The sequence below is a fragment of the Melanerpes formicivorus genome, unplaced genomic scaffold (genome assembly GCF_026170545.1).
Source record: "Melanerpes formicivorus ecotype bairdi unplaced genomic scaffold, bMelFor1.0.p_v2 SCAF_12, whole genome shotgun sequence".
Taxonomy (NCBI): Eukaryota; Metazoa; Chordata; class Aves; order Piciformes; family Picidae; genus Melanerpes; species Melanerpes formicivorus.
Genome location: NW_027142364.1, coordinates 3,066,654 through 3,085,283, shown reverse-complemented (window position 1 = coordinate 3,085,283; position 18,630 = coordinate 3,066,654). Strand labels below are relative to the sequence as shown.

The window sequence follows — 18,630 nt, the reverse complement described above, 5'->3', positions numbered from 1 at the left end:
TTGGGGGTGCTGGTGGATGACAGGCTCAACATGAGCTCTCAGTGTGCACTTGCAGCCCGGAAATCCAATGAGATCCTGGGCTGCATCAAGAGAAGGGTGGCCAGCAGGTCAAGGCAGGTGATTCTCCCCCTCTATTCAGCTCTGGTGAGACCCCACCTGGAGTACTGCATCCAGTTCTGGAGCCCCTATTACAAGAAGGATATGGACATGCTGGAACGTGTCCAGAGAAGGGTCACAAGGATGAGCAGAGGGCTGGAGCTCCTCTCCTATGAGGACAGACTGAAAGAGTTGGGGCTGTTCAGTCTGGAGAAAAGAAGGCTCCCAGGTGACCTAATTGTAGCCTTCCAGTATCTGAAGGGAGCCTACAAGAAGACTGGGGAGGGACTTTTCAGGATCTCAGGTAGTGATAGGACTAGGGGGAATGGAATGAAGCTGGAGGTAGGGAGATTCAGGCTGGAGGTGAGGAGGAAGTTCTTCACCATGAGAGTGATGAAGCCCTGGAATGGGTTGTCCAGGGAGGTGGTTGAGGCCCCGTCCCTGGAGGTGTTTAAGCCCAGGCTGGATGAGGCTCTGTCCAGCCTGATCTAGTGTGGGGTGTCCCTGCCCATGGCAAGGGGGTTGGAACTAGGTGATCCTTGTGGTCCCTTCCAACCTTGACTGATACTATGATACTATTTACAACTCAGCTGAACTGGGAACTTTTAGTGCTTGGAGTGTTGAGTTGATACCATGGTTTGAAAGCTAACAACCAACAGTCTATCAACCATTCTTTTTTTTTGGTTTGTATGTACTACAAGGGATCAGAATTAATACAGGCATTGCTAAGGCTCTTCATGCAACTATCAGGCAAAAGAACATTTAAAACTCACCACACAAGAAAGAAAACAGTAACAGAAAAACCTTTTATGTACCAGTTATTTTCTATTGCTAAAATATTAGTAGTAAATATTAACTGTACATTTGCAGCAGTTTGTCTTTATTCTTTTCTGCATGTCATAATCCCCAAAATGAGCCTTTGAAGATGTTGCTGTTTTTCACAGCACTGGTTTTTGTCTTCCTCCTACAATTAGCCTATTTGGACACTGAACTGCCTACCCACTGCCCAAGCTCACTCAACAGAGACCATGGTGGGAGGAGATTTATTGATCTGGATTTATTCAAACTCACTATGAGAATCAACAAACTAGTTTCTCTTCATTTGTTTCTGACACCTGTGCAAACAGTACTGTTTTTCCTTTTGGCAAAGGAGGAGGCGGCTCTGGAGAACTTAAACCATGCTTCAAACCAGGAACTATGATTTATAGTCATATTCTTTCAGCGAGTTCCTAGCAGGATGAATTTTGCAGCCAAAGACAGCTGGGTTAAGTGTCACAGGAAAATATTTACTTTTGAATTATACAGCAAGAAACAACAGACTGAACACAAACATGAGGCTAATGTCCATCATGAAAGACATTTCAGAAGGTGAACTGATCACATGCAGATAAAATAGAAGTCTGTGTAAAATCAAATCCAGTTAATTCTGTTTTCCAGTTGCATCTCAGCATTTTTGAAGTGATTCCACCCAACCAGGTCTGCCTTGGTGTGCTATTACTTCTGTGAAACAGAAGCAGCAATACATGATGCTCTGTACCTTGCAAAGGCTGAAAAGACATTTAGTACATGACAAATAAAAAACTTAGTGACTAGGTAAACCCAGTTTAGTCACACATCTGCTGAAGAAATTTAGTCAGGAAGTAGTGGAGATGGCCTAGACACCATATTTTGCCTTGTATCACAAGAAGCATGGGTAGCAGTGTAACAGTCCACAGGGAACAGATTTCCTCATGTAACTGAAGAGTGAAAATCAGTTTCATTGAAGAGGGTGTGATACAGGAGTTTTCCAAGAAAGCAAATCTTGAGTGTCTAGAAAGAACACCAAGTGAAAACACTGAAGTGGTGGAAAGAGGAAAAGAGGAGGCAGAGGTCTTGGCAAGAAGCCATGTGTTGTAGATAGAAGAATTACTCACAAGGATGATGATTTTTTTTTTTTTTTTTTCTTTTAAACACTCATCGCCAGATTAACTTTTTCCTCTACTGACATGAAACTGGAAGTGAACAATTAAAACAAAGATAGATTGCTTGGGAAAACTGAATCCCATGGGAATACATGAGAAAAAAAAAAAGTAGGCAAACTGCAGCATTTCTTTTTTGACAACTTGTCTCTAAAGAGCAGAAATGGAGGCAGAATTGCTTCTTCAGGTAAACCAGTGAAGCTGCACAAAGTCTTCTACAAATGCTTCATTAAAAAGATCTGTACTTCTCACTAAGGCTGATTCTCCCTCTTCAGGAAGAAGTCCATGATCCTCCTCAAGGAAAAGCACAACAGGAAGCTGGCTATGAACTACAGTGTCAATTCTCACTGAAGTCTGGCCAGAAACAATTTCATTTTACCACATCTGCCTGGCACAGATAACTTGAGAATGATGAGGGAAAACAGGAGGAGAGAAAAGGGAAGAGGGAAAACCTCCTCAGATTCCCAAGACCACATAATTCTTAACACACCTGCCCATACAGCACTTCAAAAAAAAAAAAATCAGCTTTGGTCCACATTTAGCTTTGAGCTGGGAAAAACTGGCACTCCCCCAGTTTTCAATGGGAAAGCTGTGAGAATGGGAGGAAGCAGTTCTATAAGCACCATTTATGTTAATTACTGCATACAAATACTAATCACTGCCAACAAATCACTTCACATTATGGCCTTTTATGTATTCCATCAAGTACTCAGCATGCTAAAATAACTTAACAGCTACTTCACAATTCAGACATCTCTTTGGTGTAGCTCAAAACCTATGTGTAGAACACACAAAGTCCACAAAGTAAGAACTACAAATAACCTCTTCAAGCAATTACCAAGGTGTACCTACAGCTCAGAACTGGACTGCATCTGTGTCCAGGACAATCTGTTAAGGAAAAGGGAAATCATACCCTGAACTTTTCCCTACAATTTTTTATTCCAAGGTTAAACTTTGGCAGGGATAACATAAGTGCTAGAGGTAACAAGAATTCTCAGCCAAGGTTGCTATTACTACATGTTGATGAACATGATGATGTTGAAACTACTTGGACTAGTAATATGTCTTTTAATAGCTGGAAAAAGTTTTACTAATTGTTACATGTTGGTAGATTTTAGGTTTCTAAAGTAACAGCTGATACAAACACTTAAAATATAATGGGTTTAGTTACATATACAACTCTAAAATGATATTGATATGGCATATAAATACTATAAACTTGTGTCACTTAAGGTTAGTTTAACTCACAGATTTAAGGCTTAAGGGGAACCAAACATTTCTTCAGCACTATAAGGAAATACTTTCCATTCCCTTTCTAATAAACACTAACATTGAATTAGTATTTTGATAATTACTGAGGTTTAATTTATTTGTTTGAAAAGCAAGAGGTCTCAACACAAAGCTGTTCAGGGCAATGACCATTCCATTAAGATACACTTCCAAGGGAACCAGATAATCATTGTTTTTAGAGTTAGATTTACTATTTCTAAAAACATTCTTATGAAGTATGTTTAGGCAAAGCTAAAGATGAAAGGGAAATGAAAATTAGATAGATGAGGAACATATTGATTTGTGGCAAAACTGAGAACCAAGCATTGATTTACCTTCTTCATCAATCCATTTCATGGTGAAGAGCTGTTCATTGTCAAATGAGCACATGTCTCGAACTTCATTGCACAGTCCCTCGAATGAGATGGAAGGTTCAAAATATGTTATCATGATGTCCCTGATCAAGAGAAAAAAACACACTGGAGTAATTATTCTGCAATATGTAGCATTTGATCATCATCAAAGTCTTCCATATACCACTAATATAAACCTCACCTCTGCTGTAACCCCTTAAGAAACACTCAAGTAACATTAGTAATCCATTAGCAAGCTCCCTTCTTATAGCAAAGTCAGGTGCCAAGGATTTTGGATATTGGAAACAGGTTTGGATGTTAGGAACAAGTTCTTCACCATGAGGGTAGTGGAACACTGGAACAGGTTGCCCAGGGAGGTTGTTAGGGCCCTATCCTTAAGCAGTTAAGTTTTTATCTGGTCAAAATTCACACCAACATACCTACCACACTGAATTGTGTGTGTCTTTATATTATATCTTGTGTGTGGGCAGTGGTATCAAGAAGGTGACTTAATATACTGTGATCACTGAACCCAAACCACTTTCAGGAATAGCAGGGAACATAGCTGATAAACATCCTTGCCTGAGGCTCCCTTAAGTTCAGCAGTGCACATAAAATAAACCAGCAATTTCCAAGCACTCCAGAAGAACAGCTAGCCTACTTCTGGAGTTATGAGCGTGATCAATTTAGTTGGGGGAAAACGTCAGTAAATGGTTAGCATAGTGAAATGACACCTCTTCAATGATCTGAATAAAGCAGTCAGAAAGCTGCTGCATTATTTGTTCTTCTTTTCACATGAGACAAAATAGAAAACAAAGCAGTATCTGGAGCATCAAATTTAGACACAGTACAGTACTCTGGGGCAAATGAGGCTTTGTTTGAAGTACCTGGTTGCACCTACCCCACAAGGAAAACTGCTCTGCCTTTGCAGCCTCCCTCAAAATGCAAACACTGTGACCCCAACTTCAGTGTCTGTCTCTACAAACTGAGGCAGATTTCAGAGTGCACTACTGTCACAGACACACAGGTATCACCCAAAGAGAAACCCACAAAGCTGTGTTAAGAGGCAGAGTCTTAACCTGTATTTCCTGTTTTTCAGGGAAGGAAATATGCCACTGCTTACTTAGCAGCTTCACTGATTTTGTGCTAAAGTTTACCATCACTTCACTTAGTCACATTTTAGTGTAGATCAGGTTGAATTATATTCCTAAACAAAGAGTTCTGAGGGCACTGAAAAGTCCTTTCAGTTACCACAGTTTATTTTGTGACTGACCAAGTCAGCAATGAGAAAGGATAAGTTAGAAGTGGTGACTACATACATGCCTGATATTGCAAAGCAAAAAGCATTAGGGGACAGACCACAATCTCAAGAGACTGAAATTATTGATGCTCTTGCAAAAACTGAGGGAAAAAAGGTAATTTGCAAAATCTGTTCAGCAGGTTTTCAGCTATTATCAGACAGTGTAACCACTCTCAGTGGCTTTATTATCACACTGTTACATTATTTTATTACATTACTTCTTGCACCAAACACCACATTGATGATGTCTTCATTAGGAAAAAACTGTATTCACTCAAGACAAAGTTAAACTCTACTGAGGAGATATTCGGCATTTTAAACAGAATGTAATAAACCAGGTTAGTGAACAAGGAAGTTAATGCAGACCCTAACCTGCTGGCTTGCATGAAAAAATATGAAATGCCCTCTTTCACTAAGAAAAACTCTTGACAACAGCCCTTTCCTTTTGATGAAGATAAACTTATGCACTGCTTTTAATAAGTGTGACTTAATGAAGCTATTCGAAAGTGTATCTTCATTTGTCTCATCATGATACACAGAGGGAATGAGAAGAAAATCTGATTTAAGCACACCCTCTACACCATCACATGTGGATGTGCCAATTAACTCTTACCATGGAAGCATCAGGCTTTTCAGAATTTGTTTTAGTACTATTATAATAGGTCTTAATCAAGGACTGTGAGTAGAAAATATGCAAATACACAAGACAGTACTTGTCCTGAATTAGTTTCAGTTAAAGCGTTGTCATTTATAGCTTCCATAAATATTAATAAAGGATTGTTTTATTCATACCAAAGGTCTGCCTGAATCAAGACCCTGCCAATGTGAGAATCAGTAGAAGATACACTACAGAAGGCTGAGAAAATTCAAATGATAAATCACAGAATTATCGAGGCTGGAAAAGACCTCTGAGATCATCAAGTCCAGCTTATGACCTAACACCATGACATCAGCTAAACCATACCACCAGGTACCACATCCAATCTTTTCCTAAACACCTCCAGTGATGGTGACTCCACCACCTCCATTCCAGTGCCTAATCAGCCTTTCTGTGAAGAAGTGCTTCCTAGTATCTAACCTGAACCTGCTCTGGCATAGCTTCATACCACGCCCTCTTGTCCTGTCACAAGTTGCCTGGAAGAAGAACCCAACCTGACTACAACTTCCTTTTAGGTAGCTGTAGAGAGTGGTAAGGTCCCCTCCAAGTCTCCTCTTCTCCAGGCTGAACAACCCCAAATCTAAACACAAACATTACAGAATAGATTTTAAATACCTCTAGAAGACCATGAACCTCACCATCATCTTCCCCACCTTTCCTGAGACCAGTTTTTCTCATGCCTTTTCTTTTACAGATCATCCAACAGTGATAACATTCTTCAACATACACACACACAAATATCCACAACCAACATAAACAAAAAATACCCCACCCCAATGCAATTCAATAGCTGCAGACCATTTTTCATTTCTGAGCTTAAACTTCTGAGAGAATAACCCACTGTAAGAACAGAGATTGAGATTTTTCCACCTGCAGCCTAATAAAGGGAATATGCATATGGAAATACATAGATACATAATCACATATTATCTACATATCCACATATTTATCACACACCTGGGTCAGCCATTAAGGCTTTTGATAATGTATAATTATGGCTCACTGAAACAAACCCAGCCAAGACTCCTGGAGAGTTCTGCTGTTTCAATATTGTTTCAGCACAGTGAGGTGCAGGCACTGACACCTAGAACAATTTACAGCACCTCCTTCCCTGGCAGAAGTCTGAGGTCTCAAACTGCCTGCTTCTGCATTTTGTTTTTCTGCAAAAAGCATCACCACAAAATCAAATCAATGTTGAGACAGCAAAAAGAGGTAAAAACATGTTTACAGACTTAGATCAAAGCCTTCTTAAGCTGAACACTCTCCTATGCTGCTCTTGATCCTCAAAAAAAGATATTGAGCTGAAGAATTGATCAGGAAGTGCTCAAGACAAATAATAATACAAAGAATGGATGGGAGAACTCAAAAAAATCTTAAGACATTCTTGGAAATAATTTCCAAGGTGGATTTTGGTTTTTTACAATTAAAATAGAACATTTTCTCCTCCCACTTATGTAAATGTAATAAAATCAAGAAAATAAGCAAATATTGAGAGGACTGTCAGGAGTATTTGTCATTTGACCAAAATCAAACTGAAGCTGGGCAAAACAGTGGCACTCTATGCCTGTACTGAAAGTCTAACCTACACTACAACCTACAGTTACAACAGGGCAAAATCTAAGTCAGGCACTAAAAGAACACAAGCTAGCAGTTCCAATCATGACAGAGGAATGGTTCTTCAAGTTTGTGCTTTGAAAATCAATCCCATTAATTCCATAGGATTCCTGGAGCACAAGCAGGGCCTTACTCCTAACAGCCCTCCAATGCTACAGTGCAATCTTCCCATGTGTATTAATAGCCTCTTGTACTGAACTGACAAAATGCACCTACAGCAAGAAAGATAAGACAAAAGGTAAACTGTGATTAGTATCAGAAAGCTGAAATGACTCTAATTACAGATGCTGTTTGGTGCCGCACGTTTGAAGCTGCTACACTTTGCTAGTACATCAACAAAAAAGTATGTACACCCTTGATGTAATAAATTAAAATTCCTAAGAACTCACTCAGGAACCTCTGTTACACACACCTCACAGGTTATGGTGACTCTTCAGAACAGGAAAGAGTGTTTTCAGCACTTTAAACAACCAGCCCTATGAGCAAGATAAGTGTGGGATACTGGAAAGAAGGTAACCTGGATAAACTCAACCTAATGCTCTAATTCCCAAGTCTCTGATAATTCCCATTCTTTTATTCTCAAGATCTCTGCTTATTTTAGGCAAATCTTCCTTCCTGATTTTAAATATTCCATGAAATTAAGATAAATAACTAGCACTGCACGGCTGAATGAAACAAAGACTTTTCAAAGAGTTCTTCATGAAAGTCTTTGTCTTGGCTAAGAAAAGCAATTAGGCTCTGGGCCAGACTATGGGATGTTTTGAAGATTCAGGTTCGGCTCTGTGAGTTGGTAAGCCCAGCCTCTCCAGCCTCAGGCAAGTATCCAGACTATCAGATTCCCAACCATTTCATGAACAAATCTGTGCTTTCAAGTTGCTGGGTTGCTATTTAATTTTGTTGGGGATTTTGTTTTGTTTGCCTTTTTTTCCTTAACCAACAACTCCTGGAAGCTGGAAAGATCTTCACAGTAACGTCTACAACCCACTTAAATGCTGCTTAACAGAGAGAGGAATGTTTCCTGATTAATACTATTTCTCATCAAATCCTCTATTCAGCTCTAAACTTGAGACAGTTTATTTGATGAAAGGGGAAAATGGAGTCTTTGATGTCAGTATTTAGATTCTCAGTCTCCATGTAGTTCCAGTGTAAGCACAGGTTAAGTTTTGCTTCAATACCCACTTCTAGTCCTTCACTGAGAAGAAGGTAAGAAACTTTCTGTTGTAAGAGAGTAGAGAGAGTAATTTATTTAGATGACTAAGGCATCCAGCTTGTTAGTTTGTTGGTATTCACAATGGTTAATCAACATCCTATATGACTCAGTGTCCTTACTAAAACTGATAATTGCATTAACAGAGAAAAACTCAGCAGATGAGACTCAAAAGAAACATTCCAGCATCTGTGAAATTACTATCAGTTTTCTTCCTCACTCCCACAACCTGTTCTTGCACCATAGCCTTCCTGTGCTGAATTCATGTGATTACATGTGGAAATGATCAAGATTAAAACTAATCCAGCAGAAGAAAAAATAAATGGGTTTAACCCAGAACAGTTCTCACTTCAGTTCACTGCCCGACCAAATGAACACTTCTGCCAGCTGATAGCCAAAAGCATCTCCAGGTCCTTCAGAAGAGGTGGATTAAAGGGACTGTAAAACAAAGATCTTAGAATTTCACTATTACTTTGACACACATCCTTTAAAGTCACAGATTGTGCCTGTCACTACAGCGTTTCTATTAAGAAAAGCCCCAAAGAAGACACATAAAAGACTGAAATAAAAATACAGCAGCAAACACCAAATGCTTGGCATGGTTTCTATAGCTCTCCTTAAAATGAGAAAGCTTGAGATACCAGATAGTAAACACTGTAAATCTAATAAATCTTCTCTTGCACTTAATACAGATAACTGGAAAGAAGCTGTCGAGAGTATCATGCGCTCACTCTTAATCCAAAAATGCAACCTACATTTTTTCCTGCTTAGATCACCTCCTCTTAAGCTTAATGGCCCAATGAACTGCTGTCAACCCTTGCACTCAGACTTTTAAAGTTATATCCCGTAACTGTTACTATTTAACAAGAGCTTGTGAATCGAAAGCAGAACACTTCTGTTTGTTGCTATTATTACAGAGCCACTGAATTAGACCAGCAACATTCAGATTTCCATCGTGCCAACTTCTAGGCTTTTTTATACAGCAGAAGCATAACTGACAGTAGTTGCATCTTTGTTACCACTGAGACTCCCATAAAGTCACTCGGTCTTCGAGAATGCCTAAAACCTGACTAAACCGATTTCCAACCAAACCTTTAGACCTTGGTATCACCCAAGAAGCCAAGACCAAGGCTGGACCCTGGAATCAACTTTTAAAGTATGAGTTTTGGTATGTGACTCCCAATAGTGTTATGAAGGGATACGGCCTTATTACTGACAGGAGATAAACAAGCAGGGCCTCGGGATGCGTGGGAAGCTGGGTGAGCAGGGGAGAGAAGGCCCCTCGGGTTCATCCGTGTTTACTGGTGAGGCCATGGCAGGAGGACGGAGATCGGACAAGCCCTGGCAAGGCGGCTACCAGCGGAGAGCCATGGATGTCCTCAAACACTGTATCCCGGAACTACAGGGGAGTCCGTAACAGGCACCCCAAACACACCAGTGCCCCACAGACCCCAAGGAAAGCCTCCTCTGACCCGAGGCCTCGCAGGCCTCGCTCCTAAGGTACCGGGCCAGGCAGCACGGCACCGGCCCCACCGCTGGGCCCGGCCTCGCCGCTGTGCCCCGGGCACTAGCGAAAGCTTCTCCTCACGCCAGCCGCCGCCCCTCCGCCTTCCCGGGCCGCCTCCCATCCCCGTCGCCACCAGGATTTCACGCCCTCACTCACCCCTTGTAGTAGGCTTTCACCCGGACCTGGTGGGCGCTGTCTCCGCCGAGGCCGCCCCCCCCGCCGCCCGGAGCCGACATGGTGCTGTTGCCGCTGCTATCCCGCTGCGTCGGCATCCCCCTGCCGCGGCGGGCGACACCGCCCAGGCTGGCGGGCGGGCGAGGCGAGGGGCGGTTTGGGGGAGCGGGAGGTGGTAACGGATGCACGACCCCCGCCGCTCCCCGCTGCCTCAAGCGCGCCGCGGGCCCGCCCCCTTCTCGCGGAGCCAGCCCGTAGCGGGCGTGACCACGGGAAGGCGGGGAGGGCACCGGGAAGCGGCACGGGTAGAGCGTGAAGCCGTGCGGGACGGCGCAAGAGAGGAGCACGGACCCTTCCCCACCACTTTGGGGCACCCGTTCCGGGAGCCGCCGGTCCGCAGCTCTGCCGCCCGGTGAGGGTGGGCCACAGGCCTCGCGTGCCGCGCCGCGTCGTGTTCCCCCCCGCGCTACATGGGCTCTCCCCGCAGGACTCCAGCGCACACCTGTGGAGTAGAACGCTCCACTCTGAAGCGGAAGGGGGAAAGTGGCGGCGTACAGGCAGTCGGGATCCCGGTAGCGAAGCTACTGGAGCAAACCACCCCCATGCAGGCGCGCCAGAAGTTACCCTGAGGGTGGCTTTTCCCCCCTCCCCGCGCCCTGAGCGGGGCCGCGCAGAGTGGTCTCCCCGCCACTTAGTAAGGCCCGCCGCGAGGCATGCTGGGACTGCTAGGCAGCAGCGCGGCCCGGGCGCCGGTACGGCGCGGGAGCAAGGCTGGGCGCCGGGGTCACCGCCGCGCTTAGCGGTGGCGGCCGAATCAGGCTGGGTCCGCCAGACTGCCGATTCTGAGTTCTAGGTGACTGGTCTCTTCTTGGCAGCGGCTTCTTCTGCAGCCGGGACTTCGCCGAGGAGAGTGAGCAAGGGAGGAAAATTTGTCATTTTACTTAAGTATCAATAGGAGTAGCCTCTTTTTAAGGGTGTAAGAGCCCTGTCATCCTTTTGAGCATTAAAGAGCCAGAAACGCCTGCAGCGGTACTCCGGTCTATAAGCAGTGGAAACACAGCCGTGTACCAGGCTAACTGGGCTGTTAGGTAGAACCAAGCCCAACACTGCCATCGGAGTGACTGGCAAAATAACCTCGAGCACATCTAACTGCTCCTGCGTAGTCAGTTCCATACCGTGACACCTCACTGCCCATCTGATTTGAGAGGTGCGACAGAAAAGTCAGGATTTTTAACACAAAACCACTGCAGAAGCAGTGTGCTGCCCTTCAGCAGTGTGAAGCCAAAGGGCAAGCAAGGGCTGCTGTCAACTACGATATCGTCTGTACGAATTCTGAAGAATGCATGCAATAGGCACGGCCCACAAGACAATATATTTGGTTCAGGTGAAGCTTTAATTACAATATATCAAATGTTATTGTTTTTTTAAGAAAACAAGCAGGAAGGAGGCTTTTTAACTAGGGGGAGAAAAGGGATGGTTAACAGAAGTATTTTAGCACTGTTGATCACAAGCCACCTTATCACTGCAAGTAGTATTTCCTTCCCCTTTGCCTATTTAACAATACATCAATAGCTTCTTTGTGAACACGTATTTACAGTGACCAAAGCTTCCTGAACAGATGGATGCTTCTGGTAATCTTAAGAACTAGGGAACCTTTGTTTTTTTCTGTCAAATTCCTTTTCCCACTGCCCCCCTCCATGGTCCCATCAGCATCACATCTGGATGTCTCTATGGGAGTAGCATAGAGTTCAGCTTTTCATGTTCAGTTTCTAGCTGCTAGATGAGGTGGGTACTTCCCAATCACACTCCTGGCTCTTTCTCATACTGGTGATAAAGACCTATTTGCTGTTTACCTTAGGTGTGGTTACAAAGCACAGAAATTTTTTTTCATGCTATCTGACCTTCCTGCAGTGTTTGGCAGTTTGTTTTCCCACTGAATAAGGTATTCACTCCACCCAGTTTCCACACAGCCTTACGTGCTTTTTGTACATCATGAGGTACCTTTGCTGTGTTTGAACTCACCAGGACTTTCAACATGTTTTCTGTTTCTTTCTGGATCTCTAAGAGTATTTCACCATGAGTCTTTGACTTCCCTACACCTCCTTCTTTTCTAACTTACGCAGATTCCTATTTTGTCCTACTGTTGGGGCAATCCTCAGTGCCAATACAGGCTGGGGGATGATGAACTTGAGAGCAGCCCTGCAGAAAAGGACTTGGGGGTGCTGGTGTGTTAGAAGCTGAACATGAGCCTAGAATAGAATAGAATAGAATAGAATAGAATAGAATAGAATAGAATAGAATAGAATAGAATAGAATAGAATAGAATAGAATAGAATAGAATAGAATAATCCAGGTTGGAAGAGACCTTCAAGATCATTGCGCCCAACCTATCATCCAACACCACCTAATCAACTAACCCATGCAACCAAGCACCCTGTCAAGTCTCCAATGTGCACTTGCAGCCCAGAAGGCAAATTGCTTCCTGATCTGCATCAAAAGAAGTGTGGCCAGCAGGTAGAGAGGTGATCCTGCCACTCTGCACTGGTGAAATTTCACCTGAGTACTGTGTCCCACTCTGTGGCCCCCAACACTAAAGAGATGTCGACCTGGTGGCCTGTGTCCAGAGGAAGGTCACCAAGATTATCAGAGGGCTGAAGCACCTCCCCTATGAATACAGGATGAAAGAATTTGGGCTGTTTATCCTGGAGAAGAAAAAGTTCCAGGGAGACCATATAGCTGCCTTTCAGTATCTGAGAGAGACCTAGAGGAAGGTTGGGGAAGGACTGTTTAGAAGGCCATGTAGTGATAAGACAACAGGCAATGGCTTGAAACTGAAGCAGTGAAGACTTAGATTAAGGAAGACATTCTTTACAATTCCAGTGGTAAAATAATGGAATAGGTTGCCCGAGAATGCACTTGAGGCCCCATCCCTGTAGACATTCAGGGTCAGACTTCACCTGGCTCTGGGCAGCCAGATCTAGTTGGGAGGTGTCCATGCTCACTGCAGTGGGGTTCCACAAGATGACCTTTTCAGGGTCCCTTCCAGCCTGCTGCAATCTGTGAATTTCATAGTAAGGAACTGAAAGCTAACTGAACAGAGCTAAAAAGACTCTTGTGTTTCATATTCCTCAGTGAAGTTACAAATTCCCCACACTGTGCTGCCTGGAGCTGCAGAAATCCTTGGAGGGCCAATGTGGCAAAGCCCTATGAGCAGACATTTCCCGGACCTTAAGCTCCCAGCAGCACTCTGGTAACAGCATGTATCACTGTAGCTGCAACATGTATTACTGTAGCTAGGGCATGCCATAAGCTTATGTGGTAGTTTCAGGCTGTGCCTAGAAAATTTTCCACAGGTCTCGAACATAAAGTAGTGGAATGTAAATAAATCACCACTGGATGTAAAAAGAAAAATAACAGTAAGTTCTAATTAATCCTATCAGATAGAGGTGATCCTCCCCCTCTACTCAGCCCTGGTGAGACCCCACCTGGAGTACTGTGTCCAGTTCTGGAGCCCCTATTACAAGAGGGATGTGGAGGTGCTGGAGCATGTCCAGAGAAGGGCCACAAGGATGATCAGAGGGCTGGAGCACCTCTCCTATGAGGACAGACTGAAGGAGTTGGGGCTGTTCAGTCTGCAGAAGAGAAGGCTCCGAGGTGACCTAATTGTGGCCTTCCAGTATCTGAAGGGGGCCTACAGGAAGGCTGGGGAAGGACTTCTCAGGATCTCAGGTAGTGATAGGACTAGGGGGAATGGAATGAAGCTGGAGGTGGGGAGATTCAGGCTGGATGTGAGGAGGAGGTTCTTCACCATGAGAGTGGTGAAGCCCTGGAATGGGTTGTCCAGGGAGGTGGTTGAGGCCCCGTCCCTGGGGGTGTTTAAGCCCAGGCTGGATGAGGCTCTGGCCAGCCTGATCTAGTGTGGGGTGTCCCTGCCATGGCAGGGGGGTTAGAACTAGATGATCCTTGTGGTCCCTTCCAACCCTGACAGATACTATGATAAAGGTAGTTGGGTAAGCTATCTCTTTTAGCTTCCTTCGCTCTGGCAGATGCCAACTTCTGGCTTTGCTGACCTTGAATACATTCTTCTTGTGGTTACGTAACAGCAGCTCTGTTTTTTCTCTAATCCCTTGCACAGGGGAGTAGGGAAGGGGAAGCTGTTAGTAGCCCCCTGGTTTGTCTGGGGTGGGTGTGTTCTTCTGTTTATAAATTGTATATATATGTAAAGATGTTATGTTTTCTACATATTTGTTGCATTTAATTTCTAGATTGTAGTTTTGCTTGTAAATACAGCCTCATTTGTTTCCCCTGAGCTGGTCTGGCAATTTTTTTGTTGGGAGGAATTTTCAACCCACCACAGCTTATTTGCCACACACTCTAGCAACATACTGCTCAACTTGACCACTTCCACAGGAAAATTAAAGCAGCTGCCCCTGTTGCTGTCTGCAGCTACAGAGAGAGCATCACAGACCACTCTAGGCCCAGAGGGAGACAAGCCTCCCAGCCAAGCCACTGCTCTCCACCACAACCTTCCTGTACTAATACAAAGACAGTTTCTACCTCACTGCGATCCAACAACCGTCCAGGAGGCTCCGCGGGGAAACCCACAGCTTAAGGAAGGACAAGAGACTCGTCACCCAGGCCAGCTGCCCGCAGTCCTAACCCACCCGCAAATGCTGACAGGCGACGCCGCGCTCCAACCACAATATGGCGGTGGGGGCCGTCACGTGCCCGGCGGCGGCGGCGCCCAGCGCGCCTGCGCGGCACCTCCCCCGGAGGGAGGTGAGAAGATGGCGGAAGCGGAGTGAGCGGCTTGTCCGAGGCGAGTCTCCCGCCGGGACGCGCGGAGGAGGGGAAGCGGCAGCGGCAGGCCCCGGCCAGGCCGCGGCGGGGCGGGGCGCGTAGGCGGGGACCCGCGCCCTGACAGCGCCCCGGCGGCGGCCCTGCCCGGCTCCGCGCCGGGAGCGGGTGCCTCCCCTCCCGCCCACCTGTCCTCCCTCCCTGGCGGCGGCTGGCGCCTGCGGGGCCGCTGAGGGCGAAGCAGGGGGGCGGACGGCGGCGGCGGGTCGGAGCGTGGCTGCCGGTTGTGGCGGGACCGGGCGGGGCCGCTGCCCTTTGCGGCGGACTGAGGGGGTGGGTCAGCCCTCCGGGCCCGGCCTGCGGCGAGGAACAGCCGCTGAAGGGCCCTGATGCTGCCCGCGGAGCAGCCGCGGGGCTCCCTTCCTCAGCGTGCCGCGGTCCCGGCTGTCGGGCCCCGGCAGCCCGCCAGTGGGTTGCTCCGTGCCTGTTCGCATACACGGTGTGACGTGGGTTGTACTACCACAGCACGTACAATTTTTTTAAATATATATTTTAATTATTTATTTTGTTTAGCAAACCCGCAGAATCCCAAGGATTGGACAAAGTTTGCTTATGGTGTAGGCAGAGTGAAGGGAAAATAGATTTATTTTGCAGCCTGCCCGTAGGGGATTACACTTGGAGGAAGCTTTCATTTATTTTCTGTAGTTTGTACCCTTGGAGTTGTCAGGAGAGGTCGTGAATAGAAAGAATAAGACTGAAGAGTATATGTTGTAAAAACCTCCTGTAACCTATTTTTAAATGCCACTTGGGATTGCAGGTTGTCAGCAGTGTTCCATCATTATCATGACACTTACACAAAAATCAAGCTTCCTAAAACGTGCATAGTAACATTCATATCACTGTACTTTAATGTTACTGGCATCAAATAGCAGCTTTGTTCTGTTTTTTAAACTTTAGTATGACCAAAAAGTATAAGGAGAGCAAAACCGAAGCAGAGTGCAATTTAAAATTGTCTGGTTTTACACTGTTACTACTTGAATAAACCTTCTTTTCAAGATAGCTTTCTGTTGTGCTTTTTATCTGGAGCTTGCTGAAATGCTTTGTAGTTGTTTGAAGTTGAGAATTCAGTGTATTCTGTAAAACTTGCTTTGCATTACAGAGGTTATTTTGAGTTAAAACTGCTCACAGTGCAAGGTCTTCATACATGTGACAAAGTTAATTTTGATGTAAGTTAGGGTTATTGTCAATTATGTCTGACTATTTGGTAACTAGGGGTGGGCTCCACGTATACAGTGTTGTAACATTTCAGTTCTCCCTTGAAGACGGGTTTCTAACAAGTGTCACCTGCTGAAACGCTGTACAGCTCCTTCAGCCGAGAGAGGGCACGCTGTTTCCGTGTGCTAGTGCTGAGCTGTGGGGTGGTTTTGTTGCAGGAGGGCCACAGGGTGCCAAGTAACATCTCGTTCTGGCTCTGAGTGAGGTGTTGGAGGAGGTCTGGAGATGCATCTCAGCATCAAAGCGCTCTGAACAAAACCTGAGAGGCTCTTTCTTGTTTTTATCGTGCAGTCATTTATAAGAACAACTTGGGTGATGACAAGACTGGTTTTGAAAATGAGACTTTAAAGGTTTAGCAGCTCTCATGGGCTGAACGTCTGGGATAACTAGTAGAGGGGAGCACATTGCAAAGTGTGGCTGGGAAGGAAGGAAGGAAATTAAACATTCAATGTTGTTTGCTTAGGCTAATTTAACTGCTTGCATAACTCTGCTAAAACTAGCTAGACAAGTTCCAGGTGTAAATATTTTGATGTGCTTTTAATGTCCTCTGGAGGAAACAGGACTTTTTTTTTTCAAGGTACTTTTCATTAGCATGATATGAAATTAATGTAAAGTGGTTTTAGAAGTGATGCTGCTTTTATTGCAGTTGAAGTGGTTAACCCATGTATGCTAACTTGTGCTCTAATGTAGGTAGACAAATGCCATCAATAATGCACATGAAATATAAATTAACAAAGCCATGGTTTTATCTTCAGCTGTAATACAAGAGATCTTTGCTTTTCAATCATGTTTTTTTTGCCATGAATTTGCTTTCATGACAAAACACATGCAAGTCTACAATGCAGTGTCAGGCATGAGGTCCTTCAGTGGCCATATATCTATTAAATGTTAGTTACTCAGAGTACTCAGGAGCTGTGGCATCATGTTCAGATCTCTGCTTGCAAAGTAGTTGTATTTTGAGAGGTAACAGTGGCAGCCTGACAGCACCGTGTCCTGCTTTCAGTGTACGAATTGAAACTCTCGGTGATGTTCCTGTTTGATGCAGCATCCAATGGGTGGTTTGTTAAACACTTGGCAATGCTTTTTTCCTAGTGCTCTGCAGCTGTCTCAGTGTTTATTTTTCTGAGCCCTTCTTTACTGTGAGAAGGAAATACATCTTCTCCCCACCTGGTTTTGTTAACATCCTTTTAATAGCAGTAAACAGCAACTATAATATTTCCTGTTAATCCTATTACTAATACTGAAAAAGAAACTAAACACCCCTCATATACTGTGTGACTCATTTCAGCTTTAAAGATGGCATGTTGAGAGAGAGAGAGGTTGCACTCTGTAACAGAAGGAAGTCTCATAAGGCTGGAGAGGAATCATCAGAGATGCTTAAACTTTTTTCCTTGGCTCTCACTGTATTTTGTGAGGTATTTCTGTAAGAAATAAAAGCATTTTTCTCCATATCCTTTCCTTCTGTTTCTAAACAGAGCATGCCACCAGTGATTTTTATGGTTTTTTGCCAAGAACACGTTTTGCTCAATGTACAGAATGGTCAGCCGGCAGTTTGTGTTGTGCTGTGGGGAAGAGGGATGCAACAGTGCTCCGGTGTTGCTCACTGAAGTCTAGCCTGTATTCTTAAATTGGTCACCTATTGCTGCTTCTTGGTGGATCTTAGAAGATGAGAATAGAATAGAATTAGCCAGGTTGGGAAAGACCTTTGAGATCGTTGAGTCCAACCTATCATCCAACACATCTCCCAGAAAGTTCTATAATGCAATAGCAAATACTGCAAATTCTTCTGTTTGAAAATTGTCCATTATCCTGTCTCAGTGAAGCTTAGGGTTGTTTTTGTTGGAGGTTTTTTTTGCTTTTAAAATAACTCATATTTCAATTCTGCCAGGCTGGACGAACACTGCACAGCTATGGAGAATGAACCAAACACAACAACATGTTCTGCATCTACAACAACTATCACTACCACCTCTACTTCCCGGACACAGCTCCCACAGATATCTGTCTACAGCGGCTCTGACAGGCATGCTGTCCAGGTACTGGGCTGTGAGGTGCTCTCCTGTCCTGTGCAGTGCTTTGAAGTGAAGGCATTGAACAGTACCTTACACAAGATTTGCTTTTCACTCCTTACTGCTGTCTTCTTTAAATCTCTGCCTTTTCTGCACTTTTTTCCCCAGAAAAAAAAAGAGAGGAAAAAAATCTGACTGATTTTTCAGAGGATATTGGTTACCAAAGGGTATCAGCCCCCTCTTGCTGTTCTTTAAGTTAGGTCTCTTCAAACTTTGGTCCATTCTGTTTGGTTTTATAACCTAGTTTCTCGCACTCTATCCTGATCTTCCTAAAAGCAGAACCAAAGAGGCTTGAATGCTGTGTTATGAGTGGCGTTGATTGTGAGGCTTTCCTTGAAGATGTAAATACCTGC

The 18,630-nt window shown here is 44.5% G+C and overlaps 2 protein-coding genes across 4 annotated transcripts in view; one reads left to right on the top strand and one right to left on the bottom strand.

Moving 5' to 3' along the window:
- The window catches only part of PRKCI (protein kinase C iota), a 28,533-nt gene extending 18,165 nt beyond the window's left edge, over positions 1 to 10,368 (bottom strand). Inside the window, exons 1-2 of the mRNA XM_068144980.1 lie at positions 10,119 to 10,368; positions 3,659 to 3,780 (exon numbers count right to left, since the gene is read on the bottom strand). Coding sequence (XP_068001081.1) covers positions 3,659 to 3,780; positions 10,119 to 10,234 — 238 coding nt within the window. The 5' untranslated portion in view covers positions 10,235 to 10,368. The remainder of the gene's footprint in view (positions 1 to 3,658; positions 3,781 to 10,118) is intronic.
- Positions 10,369 to 14,911: 4,543 nt separating this feature from the next.
- Positions 14,912 to 18,630, top strand: part of PHC3 (polyhomeotic homolog 3) — a 31,305-nt gene continuing 27,586 nt past the window's right edge. For all 3 annotated transcript variants that reach the window (XM_068144975.1, XM_068144974.1, XM_068144976.1), the window contains exons 1-2: positions 14,912 to 14,955; positions 18,097 to 18,244. In XM_068144975.1, coding sequence (XP_068001076.1) covers positions 18,119 to 18,244 — 126 coding nt within the window. In that variant the 5' untranslated portion in view covers positions 14,912 to 14,955; positions 18,097 to 18,118. The remainder of the gene's footprint in view (positions 14,956 to 18,096; positions 18,245 to 18,630) is intronic.